At 51.3% G+C, this 26,718-nt stretch overlaps 2 protein-coding genes across 2 annotated transcripts in view; one reads left to right on the plus strand and one right to left on the minus strand.

The window, feature by feature from the left end:
- R3HCC1 (R3H domain and coiled-coil containing 1) overlaps positions 1–18,558 on the plus strand; it is a gene marked incomplete at its 5' end in the record, with an annotated part of 28,278 nt that extends 9,720 nt beyond the window's left edge. Inside the window, 9 exons of the mRNA XM_080796294.1 lie at positions 7,367–7,443; positions 9,781–9,864; positions 10,260–10,387; positions 10,768–10,905; positions 11,747–12,344; positions 13,511–13,683; positions 15,551–15,621; positions 16,996–17,091; positions 18,234–18,558. Coding sequence (XP_080652420.1) covers positions 7,367–7,443; positions 9,781–9,864; positions 10,260–10,387; positions 10,768–10,905; positions 11,747–12,344; positions 13,511–13,683; positions 15,551–15,621; positions 16,996–17,091; positions 18,234–18,370 — 1,502 coding nt within the window. The 3' untranslated portion in view covers positions 18,371–18,558. The remainder of the gene's footprint in view (positions 1–7,366; positions 7,444–9,780; positions 9,865–10,259; positions 10,388–10,767; positions 10,906–11,746; positions 12,345–13,510; positions 13,684–15,550; positions 15,622–16,995; positions 17,092–18,233) is intronic.
- A 919-nt stretch (positions 18,559–19,477) lies between these two features.
- The window catches only part of LOXL2 (lysyl oxidase like 2), an 88,303-nt gene continuing 81,062 nt past the window's right edge, over positions 19,478–26,718 (minus strand). The window contains exons 11-14 of the mRNA XM_080796176.1: positions 24,481–24,596; positions 23,216–23,352; positions 21,149–21,260; positions 19,478–20,397 (exon numbers count right to left, since the gene is read on the minus strand). Coding sequence (XP_080652302.1) covers positions 20,318–20,397; positions 21,149–21,260; positions 23,216–23,352; positions 24,481–24,596 — 445 coding nt within the window. The 3' untranslated portion in view covers positions 19,478–20,317. The remainder of the gene's footprint in view (positions 20,398–21,148; positions 21,261–23,215; positions 23,353–24,480; positions 24,597–26,718) is intronic.

Consider the following 26,718-nt stretch of genomic DNA (forward strand, 5'->3'; position numbering starts at 1 on the left):
CTGAAGGCAGAGGCTTTAACCCACTGAGCCACCCAGGCGCCCCAATAATAAATAAAATCTTAACAACAACAGCAGGAACAACAACAAAAGGCATTGGTGAATATCCCTGGCTTGCTCTGAAATTAATGTGGTATTCCTAGTGTTTCCCATTAAGTTCCATGTGGTGTTTTGACTATTTTATTGAGATCCTTAAATAAATTTGCATAGAGTTGTCCTAGGTGTGAGTTTGGTAAAGAACATAGAATGATATTTTGCTCTTTGAATCAATTTTAATGTGCATTATATAATAGAATCTATCCCATATATGGTTTTTTTAAAATTTTTTATTTTTTTAATTGACATATAATGTATTATTAACCCCAGGGGTACAGGTCTGTGAATCGCCAGGTTTACACATTTCACAACAATCACCATAGTACATACCTTCCCCAATGTCCATAACCCAACCACCCTCTCCCTACCACCACCACCCCCCCCACGGTCCCCCACCCCCACAACCCTCAGTTTGTTTTGTGAGATTAAGAGTCTCTTATAGTTTGTATCCCTCAATCCCATCTTGTTTCATTTATTCCTTTCCTACCCCCCAAACCCCCTACGTTGCCTCTCAATTTCCTCATATCAGGGAGACCACCATATATGGGTTGTTGTTGGTTTTTTTTTGCCAAGGCTTTATTTAATGTTACTTCCATCACCTCTTTTTTGTCCATTCTTTAAGCTTTCTTCCCCCCTCCCCTTGTATTATATTTTTGGCGGTATTTTGCTATAAGTTCAGTCTTCTTTATTAACTAGTGTCCCCAGTCTCTGCCAGTTACTTGGAAAAAATATTACTTACTGAATGCCCTTCAGTAATACGCCCTTCCTTCTTCCTCCACACTTTAGAATGCATTTGGGGGTTCCTGTCCTAATCTGTTGTGATAAAAAACGGTTTGTTTTTTACATTCTGTAACTCTTCTTTCAAGAATTATGATATCTGTATACCATTTTCTTGCTGTGATTATTTCACTTAACTGAAAGCATTCTCTCTCATGACATCCCAGTTTGTAAGTCATTTATTTTTATTCATCCCTTAGTTGTCTGCATTATGTCTTTTTTTTTTAATTAAAGATTTTATTTATTTATTTGACAGAGAGAGATCACCAGTACGCAGAGAGGCACGTAGAGAGAGGGGGGGAAGCAGGCTCCCTAGTGAGCAGAGAGCCTGATGTGGGGCTCGATCCCAGGACCCTGAGATCATGAACTGAGCTGAAGGCAGAGGCTTAACCCACTGAGCCATCCAGGCACCCCCTGCATTATGTCTTATAGTCGCTTCCCAGGGTAATGTCAAGGCAAAGCTTAGAAACATCATTTAGTTATGGACATTGGTAAGGGTATGTGAAATGGTGAGTGCCATGAAGTGCGTAAGCCTGACGATTCACAGACCTGTATCCCTGGGGCAAATGATACATTATATGTTAATAAAAATGATTAATAAATAAATTTAAAAAGGAAAAAGAAAAGAAACATCCTTTAGTGGGTTGTGTAACTAACTCACAAGAACACCAAGGACAGGCATTAGATTCTTATCGGTGAACAAAGACCAAAAAAAAAGAAAAAAAAAGAGAAGAAAACCAAAAAAAGGACTTACATAAGGAAAAGGCAAGGAAGAAGGCAAGGCGGGGGGGGGGGGGGGCGGCAAGGTGCTAGTCTACAAAGAGTGAATTTTGTTTTTCTAATTAGGGTAATTTAGCTCACAGCTACCAAAGAGATTGGTCAGGCCATCTCTTCTGGAATAGATTGACTAGGTCATTAGAGAAAGCAATTTCAGTTATTTGTGGATTTTCCAGAAGTCTTGAGACTTAAGCTATGCAGGACACAGACAGGGTATCTATAAACAGTGTCTGCCAATGTCCTGGCATCTCCACCATAGACAGGCCAGGACCACTCCATTTCCCCCAGCGGAATTTCTGTGAGAAAGACTTACGAAGTCATTGCAAGTTTGGAAACATCTTCCAGCTGCCATCGCGGTTTATAGATTTTTGTGCTCTTAACATTTCCCCTTTAAACATCCACAGATAGTGTTCCCTTTTCCTGTGGCATTTGAGTTGCTAGGGAAATCTGCAGCCACTTGATTTTTCCCCTTTGTATTCCACCTCAATCTTATATTTGTCTTCTTTTAATGCCCAGAGAAAAGAATCTTGCCATGATCTGTATCTGCCATTTGTCTGTCTGTCTGTCTGTCTGTCTATAAAATGGCAAGCCACTTTATAGCTTCATGTTTTCCTTTGTTTTAACAAAATATGGTTGCATTTTAATTTTTTTAATTAATGGTTGCATTTAATTTTTTGTTTTCCACAAATATTGATATGTTCTATTCATTTTCATTCCATTCAATGTATTTTTACAGAATTTGTACAGAATTTCCTTTTTGACCCATGTGTTTTTTAATTTCCTTTTTGACCCATGTGTTTTTTAATTTCCTTTTTGACCCAGCATGTTTTTTTAGTTTCCAAATGGTTGGAGATTTTCCTGCTATCTTTCTGTTACTTATTTCTAGTTTGAGTTCATTGTGGTCAGAAAACAGATAACGTATGACTTAAATTCTTTTAAATTTGTTGAGGTTTGTTTTGTGGTCTAGGAAATTGTCTATCTTTGACTATGTTCCATGGGTACTTAAAATGAAGGTGTATTCTGCTGTTGTTGGGTAGAGTATTCTACACATGTTGATTAGATCCTGTTTTATTTATTTTATTTTATTTCATTCATTTGTTTTTTAAGTAGACTCTATACCCAACGTGGGGCTTGAACCCACAACCCTGAGATCAAGAGTCACATGTTCTATCAACTGAGCCAGCCAGGTGCCACACATGTTGATTAGATCCTGTTGATTATTGGTATTGTTGAATTAATCTATATTTTTGCTGCTTTTCTGTCTAGTTATTCTATCAGTTGTTGAAAGAGAGATGTCAAAATCTCTAATTATAATTGTGGGCCTTGTCATTTGTCCTTTCAGTTCTATGAGTTTTTGCTTTACATATTTTGCAGTTCTTTTCTTTTGCACTTACACATTAGGATTGCTATGTCTTCTTGGTAAATTGATGCTTTTGTCATTATACGATGTCCGTCTCTCTCTCAGCTAATTTCTTTGCTCTGAATTCTACCTTATCTGAAATTAATATAGCCACACCTGCTTTCCTTCGATTACTGTTTGCATGACAGATCTTTTTCCATCCTTTTACTTTCAACCTGCCTATATTTTTTCTATTTGAAGTAAGCTTCTTGCAGATAGCATATATCTATGGTTCTAAATTGACTTTGACAATCTGTCTTTTCAATTGGTGTTTTTAGAACATTTGTATTTAGTGTAATTAGTAATATTTTAGAGTCTAAGTCTGCTTGTGTGTGTGTGTGTGTGTGTGTGTGTGTGTGTGTGTTTAGGGGATGGGGAGCAGAGGGAAATGGGCAGAAAGAATCTTAAGCAGGTTCCATGCCCAGTGTGGAGCCTAATGTGGGACTCAATCTCACAACCCTGAGATAATGACCTGAGCCAAAAATCAAGATTGGATACTTAACCGACTGAGCCACCCAGGCATCCTGCTTTCTTTGTTTTTCATTTCTGTTTTCTTTTTCCTGCCTTTCTGTGGGTTACTTGAACATTTTTTAGAATTCCATTTTGATTTACCCATAGTATTTTTTAAATGTCTCTTTATATAGCTTTTTTAAATGGTTGCTTTAGGTATCAGAGTCTTCTGGTGTTCTCAGTTTACCAACTAGAGTAAAATGTAGAAATCTTACCTCCCTTTATGTCCTTTTAAACTCTTCCACTTATAATAAATTATAATAAATTACAATAAATTGTCTTAAATATTTGCACTAGATAGTTATAATTTTTGCTTTAGCCATCAAGCACAATTTAGAAGATTTTTTTTTTTTTAAAGATTTTATTTATTTATTTGACAGAGAGAGATAGATCACAAGTAGGCAGAGAGGCAGGCAGAGGGAGAGGAGGAAGCAGGCCTCCCGCTGAGCAGAGAGCCCAATGTGGGGCTCGATTCCAGGACCCTGGGATCATGACCCGAGCCGAAAGCAGAGGATTTAACCCACTGAGCCACCCAGGCGCCCCTACAATTTAGAAGATTTAAGAAGAGAAACCAAGTCTATTGTATTACTTATATTTACGCTTACTTTGTCCTTTTCTCCATCTTAATGTTCTAAGATTCTTTCTTTTATTGTTTCTTTTCTATTTAGAGAACTTCTTTTAGTTGTTCTTTTAGACTAGGTCTCCTGGAAACAAATTCTCTTACTCTTCCTTTATCTGAGATTGTCTTAATTTCTTCTTCAAATTTGATTGCTGTTTTCTTGGTAAATTGACCCTTCATGAATTTCCAAGTGGATTTTTCCCCAAATTTCAGAAGTTTTCAGCAATTGTTTTGACCACTTTTTCCACCTCACCCTCTTTTTCCTCCCTGGGACTCTGATAAAATGAATGTAAAATTGTTTTGTTAACATCTCACAGATCCCTAGTCTCTGTTCATTTTTGTTTTCAGTCTTTTTTTTTTTTTTTAGATTTTATTTATTTATTTATTACAGCGAGAGATAGTGAGAAAGGGAACATAAACATGGGAGAGCTGGAGAGGAAGAAGCAGGCTCCCTGCCAAGCAGGGAGCCTGGTATGGGGCTCAATCCCAGGTCTTCTTACTCTCTGTTGTTCAGATTGGGTCATTTCTATTGTTTTATCTTCTAGTTCATAGGTTCTTTTCTTTTCCACTTCCATTCTACACTGAGTTTTTAATTTTCATTATTGTATTTTTCAATTCTAAAATTTCCTTTTGGTGCTTTGTTACATGTTCTATGCCTTAGCTGAGACTTCTTTTTTCATTTGTCCAAGTGCATTCACAATTGCTTCTTGAATCATTTCTTTCTTTCTTTTTAATTTTTTTAAAGATTTTATTTATTTATTTATTTATTTATTTTTTTGAGAGAGAGAAAGAGAGCACAAGTGGGGAGTGAGGAGGGGCAGAGAGAGAGGGAGAAGCAGACTCCCTTCTGAGCAGGGAGCCTGATATGGGAGTCAATCCCAGGACTCTGGGATCAGGACCTAAGCCAAAGGCAGATGCTTAACTGACTGAGCTACCCAGGTGCCCCTGTTGAAGTACTTCTATCTTGGCTACTTTAAAATCTTTGTCCGATAGTGTAACATTTCTGGCATCTTAGTATTTGTATCAATTGCCTTTTTCCCGTGGAGTCTGAGGTCTTCCTAGTATTTGGTATCATGAGTTATTTCTGATTGAATTCTGGACATCTTGGGTGTTACGTTATATTATAAGATTCTGGATCTTAGTGATATCTCTGTTTTAGCTGTCTCTTTCTGATACCATTCTATCAGAGGCATGGGGGGGGGCATCTTTTTACTGCCAGACGGGTTCTAAAATCCAGCCTTCCCACACATCTGCCATTGACACCCGAGGTGAAGGCTTCTCATTACTGTTGGTTGGGGATGGAAGTTAGGTTCTCTAGTGGTGTCTACTGACGCTGTAGGCAGGGGCCAGGGCTCATTACTGCCTGGAGAGCATGAAAGTCCCAATTCCCTACTGGACCTTCTCTGACATTGTCTTGGTAGGAAGGTTGTGGCGCTTTATTACAAGCTAATGAAGCTGGCAATCTAGGCTCCTATTATGTTTTGCTGTTTTGAGTGAGAACAATGTTTGGCTGTGGTAGAACAATTATTGTCCTAAAGTTTTCTTTCTGGCTAGCCTGCCCCTTTGGCTGAGTGAAAAAAGGCTTTTGTTAGGTTTTTGTTTTGTTTGTCTGTGTCTTTTGATGTTTCTGGATTGCTGGCTTCAAGGTCGAAGTCTGGGAATTTGAGGCATAAAGAAAACCCAGGAAATATACCATTTTGTTTTTCCTTGAATCCTGAGATCCCTAGCTGGTCTGCCTTCTTCTCTCTGCCTTTCAGTCTCCTTATGTTTGTTTTATATATAATGTCCAGGGTTTTTAGTTATATTTAGTAGGAGGAATAGGGAAAAGTATGTTTACTCTATATTCCAGAAGTCCTCACTTTTTTATGCATATAAAATTGATGACCTTGTGGGCTATAAAGCAAAATATTTCTCTGTGTTGTACTTAACTCTTGTTGATCTTAAAATATTGTAAATCTAGCTCTCTTTAATATTATAATACTGTTTACCAACTTAGTCAAATACTCTTAACTGATGTGATGTGGGCCTGGAGCAAATGGTCAAGAAAGAATTTTTGAGATGTTTTTGGTGCAAAAGGTGTTTTTATTAAAGCACCAGGACAGGACCTGTGGGCAGGAAGAGCTATATTGGGATTATGAGGAGCTGTTGATTATATACTTTAAAAAAAAGATTTTATTTATTTATTTGACAGAGAGCAAGAGCACAAGGAGGGGGAGGAGCAGGCAGAGGCAGAGGGAGAAACAGGCTCCCCACTGAGCATGGAGCCTGATGCCAGACTTGACCCCAGGACCCTAGGATCATGACCTAAGTTGAAGGCAGCCGCTTAACTCACTGAACTGCCCAGGTGCTCTGATTATACTTCTAAGTTAAGGGTGAGAAGTAAAGACAGAAGAAGTTTCCGAAAGGATTTTCATAGGCTAAATAAGACTTCTAGGATCCTGGAGGCCTGAGATGCTGTCAAGCCTCTAGCAGAGCATTAAGACAGTTATGAGCTCCTGGACGAATATCTTACTCTGCCTGTCTCAAGTATTTGTCAATGGGCTGCAAGTTGCATGGAAATTTAAATTTATCTACATTTCTTTGGCCTTTGTTCTCCACATCATTACATCTACCCATTTTAAAATTGTAAGTCTGAGATCCATTTCACTTTTTAAATTGGAATCACCACGTCATGTGTTAGATTCTCCAATATGCCGAACTATGTATACCAACATTACAAGGACTTTCGAGAACAGTCATAAACTGGATATTCTTTTTTTTTTTTTTTTTAAGATTTTATTTATTTGAGAGAGAGAGAGTGAGAGAGAGTGCAAGAAGGGAGTAGGTCAGAGGGAGAAGCAGACTCTCCGTGGAGCTGGGAGCTGTATGTGGGACTCGATCCTGGGACTCGGGGATCACGACCTGAGCTGAAGGCAGTGCTTAACCAACTGAGTCACCCAGGTGCCCATAAACTGGATATTCTTAAACTTCACCTTAAACACAAAGAGCACACTACTGCAGCAGGGAACTCTGGGTCCATCTCTCCATATAGGACTGTTTGGGACCCCGCGTCCCCTGCCTTCATAATCTTTCAAAATCTTCCAATCACGCCTCCTGTTATGGGAAACGTTCTATAGCATATACAAGCATGCTTCTTCAACTGATGGATTCATCGAACTTATTTCATTCCTGATTTCTGCATCTGGCTCCAGGCCACCAAGATGAGTCTGATGACATTCTCAAGATGGAGAATCTTAATCCCGTGGTGTTTGGGAGCATGGGTGTGGCAGTCAGGCTAGAACTAGATTTGAGTGGGTTCCAACTCCGAGCTTTGTAGTTGCGTGTCCTTGGCTAAACCTGAGTTTCCTCCAGTACAATAGGCTCCCAATCTCCATCTGAAAGAGCTGCTGTGAGGACTTACGGCAAGCTTTCTGTAAATAGTCATCTTCTTTCCCACCAGCGTTTACTCCGCGGCGCTGCCGTGTTGCCTCTAGTTTTCGCTGCTTCTGCGATGAACGTGATTGCCTATTTTACATCTTTCCAAGGCTCTGACAGTTCTCTTTCATCTCAATCTGTTGGTTTATCCACCGTGGCATGGAAATCAGTCTTTCTTTGATTTCCTTGGGAATGTGAAGCAGTTATTAACTGAAATTGTATTCTCTTTTCTCAAGAGAATCATCCAGTATCCTCTTACCGCCTATGCCCTGCTCTGCTCTTTTTCCTGCTACATGCTCATCCTTTTTTTTTTCTGTAGAAATTCTGTTTATCCTTTGTGCTTTTTGTTCTGTTCACTCCCCTCTGAGTAATAGGGCCCATTTTATCCTCACCTGATACTGTCCCAAAATCGTGTGTGTAGAAGCACTTTGACTCCCTTCCGCATTTCTGGAAGCATCCTTTCAGGAGGTCCACCCATGGTGGAGGCCCGCGTGCTGACACCTTTTTTTCTGTTTAGCTTCTGAGCCACCTGAAGAAGGTGTGGTAGAAGTGGTTGGGGGGCAGCCCTCCTTTAGGAGATTTGTTTTTCTGTCTCTGAATGTGTTGAACATCTGTCCTGCAGACCAGCTTTAAAGAGGTGGGGGCATGGCTTGTTTCCGGGATTTTTGATTTGCCCTTCTGTTTTGGGGAGAGATGGCCACTTTGTTGAGAAAGTTGGGCCTTTGTTTTCTGAGTCCCCAGGCATATTCCTCCCAGGTAAGTTCTGGTCCCTAGCTGTGGCTAAACGGGCTGGCCTCCCGGCCTCACGCCGCCCAGTCGAGGGAGCCTGGTCAGAGAAACAGTGCCATCGTGTGGCCACTCAGCGTTCTCTCCCGGCCTGCTCCGGCTTCATTCAAGCCCGTGTGGAGTGTGGGTACGCCTGGTGGGGTCAGAAACCCAAAGGGTGTCTCTCATTCTTCCTGCCAGCCTCCCATCCTCTGCCCTCTCAGGAACTGCAAGCCCCTCCAGGCTGGGCTCGAGGATCTGTCAGGTCTTCAGAAGCTCCTCACGACCATACCCAGAAAAGAGACTCATGACTTGGCTCCCTTGAGTTCTCCCTGCACTGTGTTATGTCTTTATTCTAGGCCCTTTTTATTCTCCCAACTATCTAGAAACATCATTTTTTTAAAAAAGATTGTATTTGTTTACTTGACAGAGAGAGAGATCACAAGTAGGCAGAGAGGCAGGCAGAGAGAGAAGGGAAGCAGGCTCCCCACTGAGCAGAGATCCCGATGCGGGGCTTGATCCCCACCCTGAGATCATGACCTGAGCTGAAGGCAGAGGCTTAACCCACTGAACCACCCAGGCACCCCCTAGAAACATTGTATTTGTAAATGTGATATAATACCACCATCTTCTTAAGAAATACTCGGAGAAAAACTGTGAGAAAGCAAAATGCGTCTTAATTTTTCTCCATTTTTCTGTTCCAGGCCTCTCCTCCCAGCCCACCTTTGAGCTATGCTGTCCCCATAACCTTGCCCATATCTGACTGCAGGGCATGTTCAGATGGTGCCATCTCTGTAGGAAACCTGGGTCTTTGGTGTTTTTAGCTCAGGGCCTTGCTTTGCTCTGAGCTTCTACATTCAGGATGATCATGGGCTTACATTTCAGCACCTCTCAGGACACAGGAGGATTTCAGCTCTAGATGATAATAGCCAGGAGGAGCTGTCTGATGGCGAGAATTTCAAGCCCCAGTTAAGGTGGGTGCTGGATGTAGATGTGGATGTAGAAGGGTAGTATAATTTGATGGCCGTCAAGTCACCATGCTAGTGCCTACTTCGCCCAGTTACCCACAAGGCTGGTATACCTTGTCAGTGACCCCTTGGCGTCCAGCTGGACTTCTGTGAAGATTCCCTCAATGAGGGCAAAAGAAGGGAAGGGATGGAGGGGCGAGAGGTGGTGAAATATTTGGTGCCCAGAAACTTCCTTCCTCCTTATTCCTCTGTTAGGTGCCTCGGAAGGGGAGCATTGAACCGGGAAATCTGGTACTCCACGACCTTGCACGTAGGAGCCACGCAAAAGTGTTTGCTGAACTTAATACTAGGAGACAGTGTGCTCTCACGGGGGAAAAAAAAAAAAAATCCCGAACACGCCCCTCTGCCATTTCTGCGATGCTTCCCCCGGGCCGCGCGGTGGCGCTGTGGCTCCGCAGAGGCCGGGAGATGCCGGGCGCGTCGGGGCGCGCGGGCTTCCGGGAACCCTCAGAGCGGCGGCGGCAACGCGCGGGGTAGCGGCTGTGAGTGCGGCGTGCGGGCCTGGGGTTGGGTCGCCAGCCCCGAGCCCCCTAGGCCTCCCGCTCGGGGACTGGGGAGGGCCCGCCGCGCCCGCTGAACAGGCCCCCGAGGCGCCGCGCCGTTTCCCTGGCCCGGCCCGGGGAGGGCGAGGCAGCGTGGGGCTCGCCGTGCAGGGGTGCGCGCTCCGGCAGGGCAAGGAGTCGTTCGCTGCCCTGACCCCGCTACCGGCTTGTCCGGGGACCCTGGGCACTTCCTTCCCCCCGCCTCCTGACTGCTTTTTTGTCGGAGGAGAGACCTTGACCGCGGTGCCTCTAAGACCCGTCGGCACCACCACTCGGGGTTGTGGGTGGGCCCGGGGTCTGTGCTCTGATCCCGCCGGGTCCCGTCTGCCCCGCAGGCTCTCCCACCTGTCACCCTGGCCCTTCTCTGCTTGGACGGTGTCTTCCTCTCCTCCGCCGAGAATGACTTTGTGCACCGCATCCAGGAGGAGCTGGACCGCTTTCTGCTGCAGAAGCAGCTGTCAAAGTAAGCTGGGGCGGGGAGTGGGGTGGAGGGTGGACGGCTGCCTGTTTGGGAAGAGTGGGTTCACGGGGAGCCGCCTGTGCCCCCTTCCCAAGTAGCTCGTTCCTCCCTGCGTCTGGCCTTGGCCTTTGGGTTTAATAACCTCCTCGCTAGCCTCTCCCAGCCACATCTTTCCTGTGTAATTCTGAGCATCACCCAGAGATCTAAGGGTGTCAGCCCAAGAATGGAATGGTACCAGTAACTCCCTGTGATAACCTCTTTGCAGCTGGCCAGGGACGCAGGGGGGCAGAGGGGCCTAGTGTCAAGCCTCCTGTGAGCTGGGCATGGACCTGGTGGGGGTCAGGCCCTCAGCCCGCTGAGCACTCATTCCCATCCCTTCCCAGGGTGCTTCTTTTCCCCCCACTCTCCAGTCGCCTGCGGTACCTGATCCACAGGACAGCAGAGAATTTTGATCTTCTGAGCAGCTTTTCTGTTGGGGAGGGCTGGAGGAGAAGGACAGTCATCTGTCACTTGGATATCAGGTGTGTATCTTAGTGCCGTGGGGGGCCCTCGGCAGCTCCCTGTGGGTTGGCGGGTAAGCTGGTCAGGAACGAGGGCCCGCAGTCTCCAGGCTGCTGCTCCTGTCCCCACCTCAGCTGCTTCAGGTCAGTGCCCGCCTTCTGTTTCAGCAGCGGGGCAGGTTTGTGGGATTCATTCAGAAAATTCAGCTATATGCTTGGGCCAAAAGAGAGAAAAATAGAGCAGTTGAAGCAGTGAGAGCATTTGCTCTGAGAGGCCGTGGAGTGTGAGAAGCACACTCGAGCCTCACGCATTTCTATTATGTGTGCATCTCACAGGATCTTATAACCACTATGATCCTAGTATTTAAAGTTATGTATTTTTTTTTTTAATTAGAGAGGGGAGGTAGTGAGAGAGGGAGAGAATCTTAAGCAGGTTCCATGCTCAGCACAGAGCCCGATGTCAGGCTTGATCCCACAACCCTGAGATCATGACCCTGAGATCACTGAGCAGAAGTCAGGAGTTGGACAGTTAACCAACTGCGCCACCTAGATGCCCCCAACATTATGTATTTTCTAATAACCAAGTTCCTAAATGCAAGTACTTACTTTTATCTAGTGTATACCTGAAGATTCCGGTATCTCCAGCATAGTTTATGACACCGGAGGGGAAGGCTGGTGTTTCTTCTTCAAATGTGGCATTCAGCTTCCTCTCCAGTGCCTTCCCTGTGGTATTTCCAGGGGTCATTGTGGCGTTGGTTTTGCCCTAATGCTGACTCGAAAGCCTCATGCCTGAATGGCAGGTAGCGCCAGTAAACCGTTGTCCTAAACACTGCTCTGATCATACTTCCTGTTCCTGCTCCAGGTTACCCAGTTCAGATGGACTCTCTGGCCCTGGCCACCCTCCTGCCTCCCAGCTTAGCAAGTACCGAGGTCCCCGGCCCACCTCAAACCAAGGAGCACCTGTGGGTCCTCGAGGGGCGCGGGCTGGCCGGTGGCATCGTGGACGCAAACCGGACCAGGCTTTGTATGTGCCTCGAGTGCTGCGCAGGCAAGAAAAAGGGGTGCCACCCTCTACCCTAGGGCTCAAGGGAGACCCTCCAGCTGGCGGGCTCCCAGAAGAACCTGGAAATGTTGGTGCTGGGGACCTCAGCTCTGAGCAGGACTTCCCTGTGTTGATGACTCAGGCTCCTGAGGACCCAGAGGGCCCAGACCAACACTGTGACAATGAGCAGCTACTGGACCCACTTGGTGTTGAGTCCCCAAGGCCCGAGAGCCACTCAGGGATGGGAGATGGGTTGGAGATGGCCACACGGCTGGGGTCCAGTCTGCGGCTGGACTTGGAAGAGGGGAATGGGAATGAGGTGGAGAAGAGCCTGGCGGCAGAGGAGGAAGAGGAAGAGGCGGAAGAGGAGGGGCCCGGCAGCTGCTCCTGGGACGATTACAGTGAGCTGCTACAGGAGGTGATGAGGCTCTTAAGCCCAGAAAAGGGAGGGCGGAAGTGAGGTGGGTGTGGTCGTGGGCGGACAGTGAACAAGGGTCCTGGCGAGGAGGGGCTGGGTGTTGGGTGATAGGGGTCCCTTAGGAGACATAGGGGTGGAACGCTGGGACTTGACCGAAGGAGTTGGGACTGACACAGTTGGGAGGATGGGTTCAGGATACGGGGTCAGCGGTGTGGATTTGGGTTCCCGTGCAGTCCCCTGCAACCACGGGCAAGTCATTTTGTTTATATATTATTTTATATATATTATATATTATCCGCCTCATCTGAGAGGCGGATAATAATATTTTGTCTCATGAGTTAACAGGATGTGAAGAATTGCTTTGTAAGGGACTACAGGCCTTGGTCATGAGACTGGTTCTTCTGCCTGAGGCTTTGTGTTACAAATCTCCTTTCCTTGGAACTGAGTGTCTGCCCCTGAGTCTGGCTCCTGGGTTGAGAGGGTGGGCATCTTTTACTACTGTGTTATGCATGAAGGCTAGAGACCAGGTAGACTTGCTTAATATCACATTGTTAATAAGGGGAGGAAGGATCCTGGACTTGCCCAGTTCTGTCTCTTACTATGTATCTTTGGGGAGAATTACTTTTTTTTAAAGATTTTTAAAAAAAATTTATATATTTGATAGCAAGAGAGGAGACACAAGCAGGGGGAGTGGGAGAGGGAGAAGCAGGCTTCCCCTGCCCCCAGCAGGGAGCTTGATGCGGAACTCCATCCCAGGACCCCGGGATCCTGACCTGAGCCAAAGGCAGACGCTTAACGACTGAGCCACCCAGGGCACTCCTGGGCAGAATTTCTTAACTCTTTGATTTATAGTGCTCTTGTCCATAAAGAGGGGATACTGTGAAACATAATGCACGTAAATGTCAGTTCCCTAATGGGGACTCCATAAAAGTGAGGTACCTTCCGAAAAACTCCCGCCTCCCCACCTTCTAGCCTATTCTGCCATCATGCTGCCTTTCCCAGACTCCTGCCAGGTGTGGCTCCCGTGGGAAGCCGCTTGCAGTGGTCTGCTCCCTGCCATGTGAGTCCCGCTTCTGCCTGCAGGACTCGGTGTGTGGTTTTGAAAGCATATGTGTGGAGCCCTGCGTGTCAGAGCTCCCCTTGCTGAAGGGTGTGATCTCTCCCAGATAACAGACAACCTGACGGAGAAGGACATTCAGGTAGAGAAGATCCATGTGGACACGTCCTCCTTCGTGGAGGAACTGCCCGGAGAGAAGGATTTTGCCCATGTGGTGGAGATCTATGACTTTGACCCAACACTCAAGACTGAGGATCTGCTGGCTGCGTTTTCTGACTTCCAGTGAGTGCTCACAAGACTTCAGGGAAGCAGGGGAGGTGGGCGCTGGGACGTCACTGTGTTGTCGGGGACCCTTGCTGCCCCTCCCCCAGGGTCTAGCTGTCTGGAAAGAAGGGCAGAAAGTGAATGTGGTTGCTCTGGGCTCTGTACCCTTGCTGGCCATGACAGTACAGAAGGGGAGAGCTGGTTTTTTAGTGGGGGACATATTCAGGGGCTCTAGATCTGGTCCTGCTGGCATCCATCCTGCCCCCCCTCCCCTGCCGCCTCCTGCGCACCCGCACGCCTGCTGGGAGCTGGGTTCCCTGTCAGGTGCAGGACGCAGGCAGCCTACTGCCTCCTCTTGCTCCACATCCTGGCCACCCCGTCAGTCAGTCTACAGACTGAGGGCCATTTCTGTGCCAGAACTGTTTCTGGGGTGAGCTGGGTCTGAATGCCCTGGGGCAGAGTCAGGGTGGAGATGGGCACCAAGGGGGTGTACTGCAAGATTTCTGTTGCCTCAAATTTCTTTTTTTTTTTGTTTTTTAAAGATTTTATTTATTTATTTGACAGACAGAGATCACAAGTAGGCAGACAGGCAGGCAGAGAGAGAGGAGGCAGCAGGCTCCCCGCAGAGCAGAGAGGCCGATGCGGGGCTCGATCCCAGGACCCTGGGACCATGGCCTGAGCTGAAGGCAGAGGCTTTAACCCACTGAACCACCCAGGCGCCCCTGTTGCCTCAAAATTTCTTGATCTAACTCCAGTCTTTCCTCCTTTTTTTCCTTCCTTCCTCCTTCCACCTCTCCTTCCCTCCCCCTTTCTTTTTTTAATGTCCATTTTCCTTTTTCAGTCTCCTTTCTCTTTTTCTGCTTAGTCTTTTTTTTTTCCAAAGATTTTTATTTTTAAGTAATCTCTACATCCAACATGGGGCTTGAACCCACAGCCCTGAGATCAAGAGTCACATGCTCCACTGACAGTCAGCCAAATGCTCCTCCAGCTTAGTTTTTTAAAAATCCCTTTCTTGGGGCTCCTGAGTGGCAAAGTCGGTTAAATGCCTGACTCTTGGTTTCAGCACAGGTCATGATCTCAGGGTGTTGAGATTGAGCCCTGTGTTAGGCTCCGCACTCACCAGTGGGGTATGCTTGGGACTCTTTTTCCCTCTCTTCTGCCCCTCCTCCTTGCCCTCTCTCTCAAATAAAATGAAAATCTTTGAAAAAAAAAAATGAATAAAGATGTCTTTTTTCATGGCCCCCTTTTATGACTGCTTCCCAGACTGCCCTCCCTTGCCTCCCTGAGCCTGAGCCTGAGGAATGCCAAAGGGGCAGCTTGGTAGGGCAGGAGGGACTCATCTGCTCTCGCTTTGTAAAGGTGCGGCCAAACGGGGGCTTTCTGTGACTCCTTCAGCCAGCGTGGGCAGTACCCACAGAGAAACGGGCCTCAAACTGCTTTTGGCCTCTCATCAGCCTCAGACTCAGTGTGGCTTTCTTGGGCAGTAGGAAGAAAGCTGACCAGGAGCAATAACACGGGCATGCTTATTTTAGGTTCTGCCCCCTGTCCCCGGCATGTAAACCCTTTTGTCTCCCATGGCCTTGGCCTCACCTTGGCGGTGCGTGCGTGGAGACTTCTTCACCCTTGGCACCGTGCTCTTCGAGCTCTTTGAGTCCTGGCTTCCTCAGCTCTAGGAATCTGGGACCCACCAATCCACAGGGCTGATACTTGTCCTTCTGAGGCCAACCGTGTGGCCTTTGAGAAAGTTGGCTGCAAAGCGTTGTCTCCTTGCAGGGGAGATAGGAACTTGTCTTGGGCTCGTAGTGTTGGAGGATCAGAGGTGGGAGGGGACTCCTGCAGAAAGGGTTTTGCTTTTGTGCTTACTGTCTCCTCTTCCCTGGCACAGAGAGAAGGGGCTCAAGATTCAGTGGGTAGATGACACGCACGCGCTCGGTGTCTTTCCCTGCCTGGCCTCAGGTAATGCAGCTTCGTGGTGTACTCGGCCCTTTCTCTGACTGCCATTTTCAAGGGAAGGATCACCTGTGTCGGGTGCAGGCTCACCTGGGCAAGTGGCCCTGCAGCCCTCCCAGTCTGGGAGTTCAGAGGCAGTGGAGGGGGTGCTGGGCCGGGCAGCTTGTGGTGGTGCCTTCAGGTCAGAGGTTTCAGAGTCCTGTGATGTTTACCGAGCCATGTCACAGGCTGAGCTCTGGCTGCTTCCGCATGGGAAATGAAATCGTAGGAACATGCTCTTTTTATAAGTGAAAAAAGCCTTTTAAATACTGGGGATTTCATATGGTTCAAGCAGATGCGTTTTTTCTCAGCTTTCATTGCAGCCTCAAGAAGTAGGTCAGGTTACTTCTATTTTACAGATGGGGAGACCGAGGTTCCCAGACAGTGGTCTGTCCCAGGTTACAAGGCCTCCCAGGGTCGAACCTGGGGACGTCAGCCAGTCCCCTGGCTGTGACCGCAGTGCTCCTTCCCTCACTCGGCCACACTCCCAAGCCACCCCTGCCACACCACGGCTCACTTTGGGTGTATTTATGGAGACCCCTGACTCCCTTGGCTGGGCTTTTCATAACCATGAGCTTCTGAACAGCAGCAGAGCTGGGAGAGGCCATAGTTGACTCAGACCGAGTTATCAGGAGAGCTGGGGGTGTTGGGGGCTCAGGAGGACTGGGCCGTGATGGCTGCTGCAGCACCAGGGAAGGAGGCGACTGAGGGCAGGCAGGGAGGGTGGCCACAGGGTGCCATGGAAAGAAAGAGTGCTGGATGCGGCATGGCCGTGGCCGCCTCCTGAGCTCTGCCAAGCTGTGTGTGAGGAGCAGGTCCCGTCCTGGCCTTGGCTTACACAGCTTACACAGCTCTCGTGCTGTGTGTGACGTGTGTGACGTGCCATAGCCCCAGGTACCCTGTGGCTCCAGCATAGCTCTGGGCAGTGAGGGCATGCACCGGGAGAGTCTTGAGTGGGGAAGGGGGAGGGTTTATTCGAAGCTCCTGGGCTTTAGAAGGTGGGAGGTGGGAGCCTGCCTTCCCTGATGTCAGCAGTTGCAGCCTCGCTGGTGTGGCTCCAGACTGGCCCAGGGGAGAGCGTGGAGGCTGGGCTCTGCACCGGCTCCCCATCTGAGAGCACAGGTGGTCTCTGCAGGCCTGTGGAGCTCTAGGGGGATGAGGTGAACAGATGGCGGCCATCTCTTGCCCATTCGGAGTGGTGTCAGGGCAGCCCAGTCCCTGAGCTTCAAGGGGGTGCACAGAGAAGCTCCAACAGTTTGGGGTGGTACATGCGCTCCCTGGCCCTGATGGGGCCTCACCAGGAGGAACAGGGATGGCTCCAGATCTGTTTTCTTTCCATAGCCGCTGAAGCCCTGACCAAGGATTTTTCTGTGCTCAAGATCCGGCCCCTCACTCAGGGAACCAAGCAGTCAAAGCTGAAAGCCTTGCAGAGGCCAAGTAAGGAAGCTGGTTGTGTCCTGATGGGAAAGCCGCGTGAGCGTACGAGTGGTTGGGCAGGGTGGGGCCTTCCCTGGGATTCATTCCTGTTATTGAGCTCTTTGCCTTAGGATCACTGGGCTACAGTGGCCAAAGGGGTGCTCCTCCCGCACCCCGGGACTCAGGGGTGCCTAGGGAAAAAGGGTCCCATTACGGAGAGCTCTTTGCTAGCTGCTCTGTTCTGGGTTTGCCCTTCTAGGTGTTGCTCAGGGAAAAGCTTGGTCTTTTCTATGGGGCCCTGGAAACCATATTTTACAGTGGGGTAAGAAGAGCTCGGATTTTGGGGTCAGCCCTGTGTGTGGTCCTGCTTCTGGCACCTCTTGAAGTTGACCTTGAGCAAGTCACCTAATGTCTGTGAGCTGATTCCTTTCTCTCTAGAGTAAGCAGATTGTACTGGGTAGCCTGGAGGAGTGAATAGAACAGCCTGACAGGGGACACCTGGGTGGCTCAATGGGTTAAGCCTCTGCCTTTAGCTCAGGTCATGGTCTCAGGGTCCTGGGATTGAGACCTGCATTGGGCTCCCTGCTCAGTGGGGAGCCTGCTTTCCCCCTCTCTCTGCCTGCCTCTCTGCCTACTTGTGATCTCTCTCTGTCAAATAAGTAAATAAGATACTTTAAAAAAAAAAAAAGAGAACAGCCTGACAGACCTGCCTGGGGCAGTGAGGGGTACACAGAAGGTGCCAGATAAATGATCACTCCTCCTTTTTCCTCTTGTCCTTCCCAAATGCATGATGGAGGATGTTGGGAGGCCAGTTTTCTGTGGCTGCAAAGTGGCTGGCAAGACTGGCCCGGAAGAGGTCTCCTGAGGCCACCTGATGCTCTTGTGTCCCGTGTAACCTTTGCCCCAGACTTGGGGACAGTAAATATCCTGTCAGTCCAAGAGTTCCAGGTGTCCCATCTTGACTTGACTTCCCTTCCCGGTGGCCCAGAGAGGAGGCAGAGGTGGCAGGATTAGGCTAGGACCCCACGGGCATCTAGCCATGCTGTGGGGACAGCTGGGCCTTAGAGGTTGGCTCAGATGGCCTCTTGGCTGCTGTGTCACTGGGAAGAGTGGTGGCCGTAGCCTTGAACTCAGGTCCTCATGCCATGGGGCTTTCCTTTTAGAGCTCCTACGTCTGGCGAAGGCAAGACCACAGACAAATACAACGGTGGCCAGGAGGCTGGTGGCCCGGGCGCTGGGGCTCCAACACAGGAAGAAGGAGCGGCCTGCCGTTGAGTCTCCTACCTCCCTGAGGCCCTGAGAGGCCCAGCAAGCCTGGATTGGCGCCCGCAGGACTGGGCTGGTGCCCCAACACCACAAGCCTTTACAGACACCAGAATAGCCCTGTGCAGCTTGTTAGGGTGTCCCTGTGGGGTGGGGTGGGCTTTCGTTTGGTCTAGTTCCAGAAGTTGAGAAAAAAATAAAAGCTTGAACGTTGCTTCAAAACGGAATGGCCTGCCAGGGAACACTAGGGGGTGCTGTTTCCCTCCCATTTTAGACCTGGGGCTGCTAAAGAAATGGGTCCTTTCCGTAGGCTGGGAGGATCCCAGCAGGGCCTCAAAGGCATTTTTGCCCAGTGTTTACCCAGTTTTGGGGGCGGCGAGGAGGGGGGGTTTCCATCTGTTGTGTGACACCTGCCCAGTCTCCCAACACTTCCAGCATCCTAACCTGCTGCCCTGGGCTGCAGGGCACTAGCCCTTGGACCTGGTCCTAGTGTCACCTGCAGGTGTGGGTCACAGAAGGGCTTGCCGCACTTCTGTAGCCATGAACAAAGACAAGAGGCAGCACCTGAAATGGTCGCTGAATTTGACTCCCTCCCAGGACAAGGGCATCTTTGGGGACGAGGTCTCAGGTCACTCCTGTTTCTGGTTTGGGTGGATGGGTGCCAAGGCAGCCCTACTTGGTGCTCTGGGGTCACGGTGGACCCTTCCGATTTGCTGGGAAGAGCCCGCCCCCTGCTGGTGCTGATGCTGGTGGGCGTGGTCCACATCCCCATCACCTGAGGGGGCAGGGCGGGCCTCCCCACCCCCACCCCCAGAGCCGGCCAGGGCACCGGCCTTGTGGACACCTCCTAAGACGATTTAAATCTGGATGTCCCATCCCATCCTCACAGCTGCCGTGCCCCCGACAAACTCACTAAAAACACGAGTTCAGGAAAGGACAAGACTTGGCATTTTTGTGATTTTTGTGATCCTTAACCTCTGCTTTCAGAAGGCTGGGCTGGTCTGTGTGGTGGGTGCTGAAGGCAGCCCCAGGGACCCATCTCTAGCGTGAACCTGAGAGCACATGCAAGGCTCCCGCCCTGCTGACTGTCCGTGGGAGTTCTGCTGCTCAGAGGTGGGGGCAGGGTCCCAAATGAGACACAAATACATGTCATAAACCTTTTATTCAAAGTTTCAAGTATGTGTAAGTGTCTGTGATGACACATGGCGCTCGGTGGGTGTCCTCACCACCCAAGACCCTGGTTATAGCACCGTTAAATCAGTTACCCACAGAATTGGAACAACAGAAAGACGAGTCACTTACACAGGTGGGCTGGTTTTCCTTTTGAGCTATACTTTCAGAGGCCCAGATGCCCAATAGTATATGCTGTGAAATTAGTTTGTGTTTCAAAGTCTGTGAAAGTATAATGTATCTCGTAAGAGGATTTAGGAGTGGAGGGGGGAGAAGCACCAACTCTGAGCTCATTAGAAAACAGATGGCAGCATTATTTGTATATGTGAATATCATAGAGTAAAGGCAGCCTGTTTAATGGGAAGAGAGGTCTAGGTACTGAGGTTGGCTGGAAATGACCCAAGAGGGGGGAAAAATGGAATTCAGCCTGACCGCCTGTGGTTGACCGCTCACACCAGCAGCATGGTGAAATTATCTGTCATGAGTTGAGTGGGGTGGCATCATACTTGGGGTGGGACAAGCTGTTGCTAACCTGTGCTCCTAGGGTCCCAGCCGAGCTGGCTCTTGGTGCCCACAACCCTGTCGTCAGGCCCCACCCCAGAGGTCATCCCAGGCTCCAGAGGTCAGTAAGCAGCCCCCAGCGGGTGACAAGCACACCCCGTCTCCCTGCCCCCCCGAGCCTCGGATGTGGCCGCAGGGGGTCGGGACAGGGCAGGGGCTGGGCTGCACGAGGCGGGGGGAGCGTGGCCATCAGTCAGACTGCAGTTCTTGGGAAGATGCGTGGCGGCCTGAAGACAGGAGGTGCCCTGGCGCTTTACCGTGTGGAGAGCTGGTTATTTATGAGTCCACTGAAGTGTTCAAACTTTTTTTCTGTCTCTTCACTGAAGGAACCACCTGAAGGATGGGCATTGGGGAGACAGAATTTGGCAAACCAGACGCTCAGCCTCCTCCCACACCGCAGCTGTCGGCCTCAGGGGCCTGGAGCCACTGCCCTCCACCAGGTGGCCGCGCTGGGGTCACCTCTGTGTGACAGCCCCAGGGCGGCCACCAGGTGTGGGTCGTCCCCAGGGCCAGGCACAGGTCAGGTGCTCTGTCAAAGCTGAGCGAAGGCATGGCCAACACTAGCGAGTTTAGTTTTTGCCATCAAGGGAGTGGGGGGCCATCGCTCCTCCTGCAGGAAAGGAAGCTCTGCTTCCCCTTTTATTCCCCAGTGTGTGGAGTGCAAGGAAAAGTTGCTTTATTGGAGACCCGAAGCCACAGTGGTTCACTAAGCTTCTAGCTCTCGGCAGAGGAAAACGATACACAGAACCCACAAAATGCTGACGCCCACATGTTTGAGGTCACATGAGGAACGAGGAGATGGCCTCCGCTCCAGCCCGGTTCGGTGCCGCCCGCCTCCTTGGCCGGAGCTGGCTGCGAAAACCCAGCCTCTGTCCAGGCCTCATGTGTCTACAGCTTCCTTCCTGTGCATGGAAGCAGGAGGCTGGCTCCGTTCCCCACGCTCGTTACCCAGATTGGGAAGCCGCTCGGATTCCTCGACAAAGCAGGGCAGTTCTTGCCTCCATCTCCCGGAGGCTGGGCTGCAGGGGGGGACCCTGGGTCCCCTCGGCTGAGGGGCTCCCCGCCGAGTGCCTGGGGCCCTTACCTATGTGGCAGTTGTACATCCAGATGCGGTGGCCGTCATAGCGGGTCCTGCACTTCATGATATTGTTGCTGTAGTCAGACTCGGCGACCTCGTAGTTGGGGTTGATGACGACCTGGGAGCAGGGCAGAGCAGAGCAAGCTGCTGAGACCCGCCTTGGCCACCCCCCAGCGCCCACTACAGGCTCGGAGCCCACCCACACCAGCCCTGCCTCCAGAGCTGGGGTGACCTCATGGGAAGGAGCATGGCCAGTGCTGGGGGCAGGATGGGCCCGAGGGGTGAGGGAGCGAGGTCCAGAGGAGTGAGGGTATGCGCCCCTGGCTGCCTGCCTCTGTGCCATTCACACACATACCCCCTCCCACAGAAAGGCCTTCATAAAGGGGTTACCCTGTCCTGGGGGCCCTGGGAGGCTTGAGGATAGTAGAGGCAGGAACTGGGGCCGAGGGAAGCCAAAGAAGAGGCTGCTGATAGGACCCAGGAGGAAGCTGGAGGAGGACACGCTGAGATGGGGTGCAGACGAGGACCAGGCTGTGTGCTCCTGGAGGTGTGCCTTCACACAAGCCCCTGCCTCTAAGCCCTTGCCCGCAGGCCCCTCTGCCTGGAAGGCCACTTCCTCTCCGCTCCTCACCCCCCAGTAAACCCCGGCTGGCTCTCTCCCGGCCTTGGCAGCATTACCGCGGTCTGCATGCAGGGCCAGGGGGTAATGGAGAGGGTCAGTGAATCCCAGGCCAGGGGAAGCTCCGTGTCTGTCCTAAGGGAAACAATTCTTTTCCTTGAATCAGAGGCACTAACATGCTCCTGTTGAGTTAAGTAGCTAATTGTAAAGTTCAGGCGTCAGGAACGCAGACGTGATCCGGGTTTGCTGGGCTGTGAAATGGGCGTGCTAGTGGAGCCCTTCCTTGGAGGGCTCCATGCATTCACGGGGCTCAGGCACAGCCAGGCCAGGCCCAGCATCAGGCTTCCAACGAGCCATCGTTATTAAATAGATGGCATTGGTCAGGACATGTGATGCCACCCCTTCCCCCAGCAGAGCGATAGCAGACCCCACATGGAAGCCCCCATGCACCGTGTACGTGCACAGAGACATGGATAGCCAGTTTTTAGAATAAAGAGCACTTTGGCTGGGCCTCTCCAAGTCTGCGGTTTGGGGTTTGTGGGTGGAAAAGTGTTTGGCTGTCTGATTTCCAGCCTCTGAAACTGCCCAGGAAGACTCCCAAAGCCGCTCTGTGGTCACTTCTCTGCAGGTGTTGCTTCTTCCCAGGGCCGTCTGCAGGGTGGGGACCCTGGGCCAGGCTCTGGGCTGGCAGAGTGTCCCCTTGGGCAAGTTTTCAAGGCAGGATGACACATTTCTGGTCACCCACTTTGCCGCCCGGTGGGGCCAGCCCAAGAGCAAGCCGGATGGCTGTACAGGAATGTGACAGGACGCCAGGGAGCCCCCGAGGGCCGGAGCACACCTGCACCCTAGACAGGGGGAGGCTGGGGGTGGGGGGCAGCCCCGCTCCCACGCCGGCCAGGGCCCTGGCTGGAGCAGGCTGGAACAGGCCGCTGTGTCTGCAGGGAGGCAGGAGAACCGTGCCCCCTAGACCCTTGCCCGAGGCCAACTTTTCTGGGAGACCCAGGTCACAAACACTGGTGAGTGAATTGCTCTTCATGAGATTACTTTCAGCTCTGACAGCACAGACGAGGCAGAGTGAGGGCACCGGGAGAGGATGCGTGGAGGACAGAGCCTGTGTCGAAGGATACCGCAGGTGTGGGCACCTCTGAGTTCATGGAAGAGCTCCTCGGCCAGAGGACCAGATCTGGCTGCCCGTGTATTTTGATTTGCAAGTTCCAGGTGTCAGCTGAGTGCGGGTGTCTCGGGAGGCGTGCATGCCTCCCATGCTTAGGTCACCTGGTTGGCCCTGATGTGTTGGCCCTGATGTGCCGGCCCCTGGGCATAGGACTCCTGTCCTTCAGACTGGCCTCCCTGCCCTCGTTTCCTGTTCAGACACCAGCAGGAAGGGGGCTGCCTTCCCCATCACTGGAGGAAAGGGCCCTCCTCCCATCCACTGGGGCTGGACCCCCTCCTACCTGGAATAGGTAGTCTCCTGGGGGGACGTCGGTGATGTCGACCCATTGGCAGTCGATGTCATGGCGATAGACATCCCAGCAGCCCATGGTGATGCCCTGCTCACCGAAGTTGGCACACTCGTAATTCTTCTGGATGTCTGCAGGCAGGGGCAGAGAGAAGCCCGGTCCCCTTGCACCTGGGCCCTATTGCCTCTAGTGCTCGCCCTCTGCGCTCCCCTTCCCCCAGTGCGCCCCAAGAAGCCCCACTGGCTGGGTGCTGTTCCCAGAGCCCACGTTTGGCAAATCTCTTTCTTCCCCCAAGCCCTCAAACCTCTGCTTTGTCAGGGCTTGGCGTCCCATCCCAACGGTGTGGGTCTCCCATCCGTTCTCCCGTCCCTGGAACCCTTGCCTGATTCTCTACCCACATCCCGTCCGTCCTCTTAGGGCCATCCAAGGGCCCCTCTTCCACAAAGCCCCCCCGGGCCCCTCTGGCATTTGCATTAGCTTGGGAATGAAGTGAGTGCTGATCTGGGAAAGCTCTGGTGGTGGTGATTTAGCTTAATGTGGGGGTCATCTTGCCGCCCTCTGGAGGGTTGGCACTTGGATGTGGGCTCAGGTCTGGTTTGTGTATCTGACCTTTCACTGGGTCGGCTGGTTGTGTGGCACATAGGACGTGCTCAAAACTCATTCGTTTGGGTGATTTCATGGCATGGCAAATCCACGGCTGAGTAACGAACACGCATTGTCGAGAGGCTACCCTGCCTGGGCACTGCTGGAAGCCCTGGGCATATGCTGAAGCAGCACTGTGTCTCCCCTGAGTCCCAGTCAGGTCAGGTGGTGGGTGTGCCCACCGGTGATCAGAGGTGGGAGCTGAGTGCCACCTCTCTCTGGGGGAGTCGAGAGACCTGGGAACCTCAGAGTGGGTCTTTTGGGCTTGGATTTGGGAGGCCATGAGCCTGTGGGGCAGGGGTTTGGTGCTGGGACCCAGGGAGAGAGGCCGTGGCAGCCAGAGGTGGAGGGGGATCACGTGCCAGGTTTGGGCCTCACCAGGGGACCACGTGGACCCACCAATGCCCACTGGCAGAACTCTGGGGGGACCCAGCACCTTCACAGCCGGGCCCTGCCCACAAGCCCCAGCCCCAAGCTATAGCCAAAGGAAGGCCTGAGGGGAGAAGGGGTCACGGGGAGAGTTAGCAGCAGCCAGGGTGACAGTGTGTGGCGTCAGTCCTGGGTTCCAGGACAGGTGGGAGCACTGGAGTCCCTCTGGAGCCACCCCACAAAGATACCTCCTTCACATTCTGTGTCCTCCAAGCAGAAGCTGGCTTTGTGGCCCTCTGCCACCTTGGTACCGTTGAGGTTCAAGAGGTCATAGTGGGTGAACACTTCCATGCTGTGGTAGTGCCTGCAGAGAGAGAGTGAGTGAGAGAGAGAAGCGGGGGGGGCAGGCTACAGGTCAGTGGCTAGAGCTGCCGCCTGTGAGCAGTGGGGTCCTGAGGGGTGGCCTGTGGAAGAGGAGTGGGTGACAGGGCCTGAGGAAAGGGAGGACAGAAGCAGAAGCTGGTATCCGTGGTGCTCCCCCACGAGGGAAGGCTCGCCCGTCCGGGCCTCGGCTCTCTCACCAGCTGAACGGGGACAACCCTGCCCGGACGCAGGCGGCCTTGTGGGGATTAGCAAGGTGCCCGGGGAGGCAGGGGGCCTGCCACGCTGTCCGCTTCATACGTGAAGAGCTCTTTACTCAGTGCTGTTTATAACCCTCCTGGGCACGACAGTGTTTGGCCCAGCCCATTTCTGTGTTGCACACTTACTGCAGACTGATAAAAGTGACTTTCTGAGATCTCTGGGAAACTTTCTGAAGTGGGGATATGGCGGGGAGGGAAAGGACAGAAGGGGGAGGGCATGTGCGGGAGAGGAAAGGCAGGAAGAGCAGACACTGGCGAGTCGGGGGGTCTCCGAACTCAAGGCAGGAGGGCCCCCAGGTCACCCCACCAGCTCGAAGTGGGCGGCAGGAGTCTGTGCCCCTCGCCTGGGACACGTAAAAAGGGGCCGAGAGGGGCTCGCAGGCCCTTGGGAAGGAGCAGAGCGTGGCAGGCACGTCCCTGTGGGCTCGGGATGAGAGCAGAGGAGGGAGAGCTCGTGTGTCCCCGTGTCTCTTGCTCCTGCGAGTTGTTTACATAACAGTGTCCCATCTCTTGGCTCCGGAGGAATTGAGAACAGATGCAGATTCTTGGAAAGTAGTGCCTTTGGTGCAGAAAAAATAAGGGGAAGATGGCTGCCGCGTGTGGCCAAGGGCCTCCCTGAGGCCCAGCCTGAGCTGCGCCACGTGTGCCTCACAGGCACGTGCAACTATGCGAACGTGCTTGTCTCTGGCATCACAGGGACACGGGGCAAATGGGGAAACAGAGATACAAGGCGCCCAAGGCACGGGGAGCAAAACTACCTGAGCTTCTTCCTCAGGAAAGAGGGGATGATCACAGGACCCATTCTTAGGGGGCCCAGAAGGACTGAATCAGAGAAACCATAGAGAAAGACCTCCCAGGGGGCTTGTAACAGAGGGGTTCTCAGCACCTGTCAACTCTCTTGTCGTCACTCCTGCTCCCAGAAGTACCACGAGTAGTGTTTTTGTAACCACTGCCGTCGCTAAAGGTCCTGCTACCCTTCCCAGCCTTCCTCACCCGCCCAAGGCCTACGGGGCTGGCCTCAGGCTCCCTCCATGGGAGCAGGGGCAGTCAGGACAGCGGCAAGAGGGGAATTAAAACGATAGGTTTTCGGAGAGGAAATTAGAGGCTCTTTCCCCCTTCCTCCTATGTTTGCTTGTGCTAAAAATACTGCCAGGAGTTCCTAACTTGGGCTTTTCTCAGGTCGCTCATGTTTCTGGGTAAAGTGATGCTGAGCCAGGGGCCCCCTGAGAACACTCACAAGGACACGTTTTGTGGCAAGTCGGAGCGATGACTCTGAACGAGTCTATTTTGGCTTCTCGAAGGAGCAGGATGAGACATGAGGTCTGACTCATTGCCTAAAACATGTCTGCATCTTTCAGAGAGGGGTTTATGTTACCATGTTTACCGGCTGGAAAGACTGAAGAGAAATGGGTTTATGTTCCGTTGTCTAAACAAAATTCAGACGCAGTCCACAGATGGACTCTTGTAAGGCTGACCTTCTCCCGCTCCTCCTGCTTCCTGCAGACCTGATTTAAGAGTCTTCCCTAGCTCTTCAGTTTTTCCCCTGCCGACACGAGGATGGAAACAGCTGGTTTGGAGCCTCTTGATTCCAGCTAGCTGTAGTCCTGGGGCTCCTGTGTTTCACCTCTGGGGCAGGTGTGGACATCACTCCCTGGGGCCACGTCTCCCTCTCTGCCGGCTGGCTGTAGAGACCGGGGCACCCCCTGCCCCCGCCCCCCACCCCACACCCCTGCCCAGGAAATGCAGATGGAGCCCCCTGGAGGGCAGGAGGGCACGTGTTGGTGATGGGTATATCTCCGCTTTCCACACTAAGGTGTCCTGACCCTTGGAAGTTTAAGAGGGGGT

The sequence above is a fragment of the Martes martes genome, assembly GCF_963455335.1.
Source record: "Martes martes genome assembly, chromosome: 2".
Lineage (NCBI taxonomy): Eukaryota > Metazoa > Chordata > Mammalia > Carnivora > Mustelidae > Martes > Martes martes.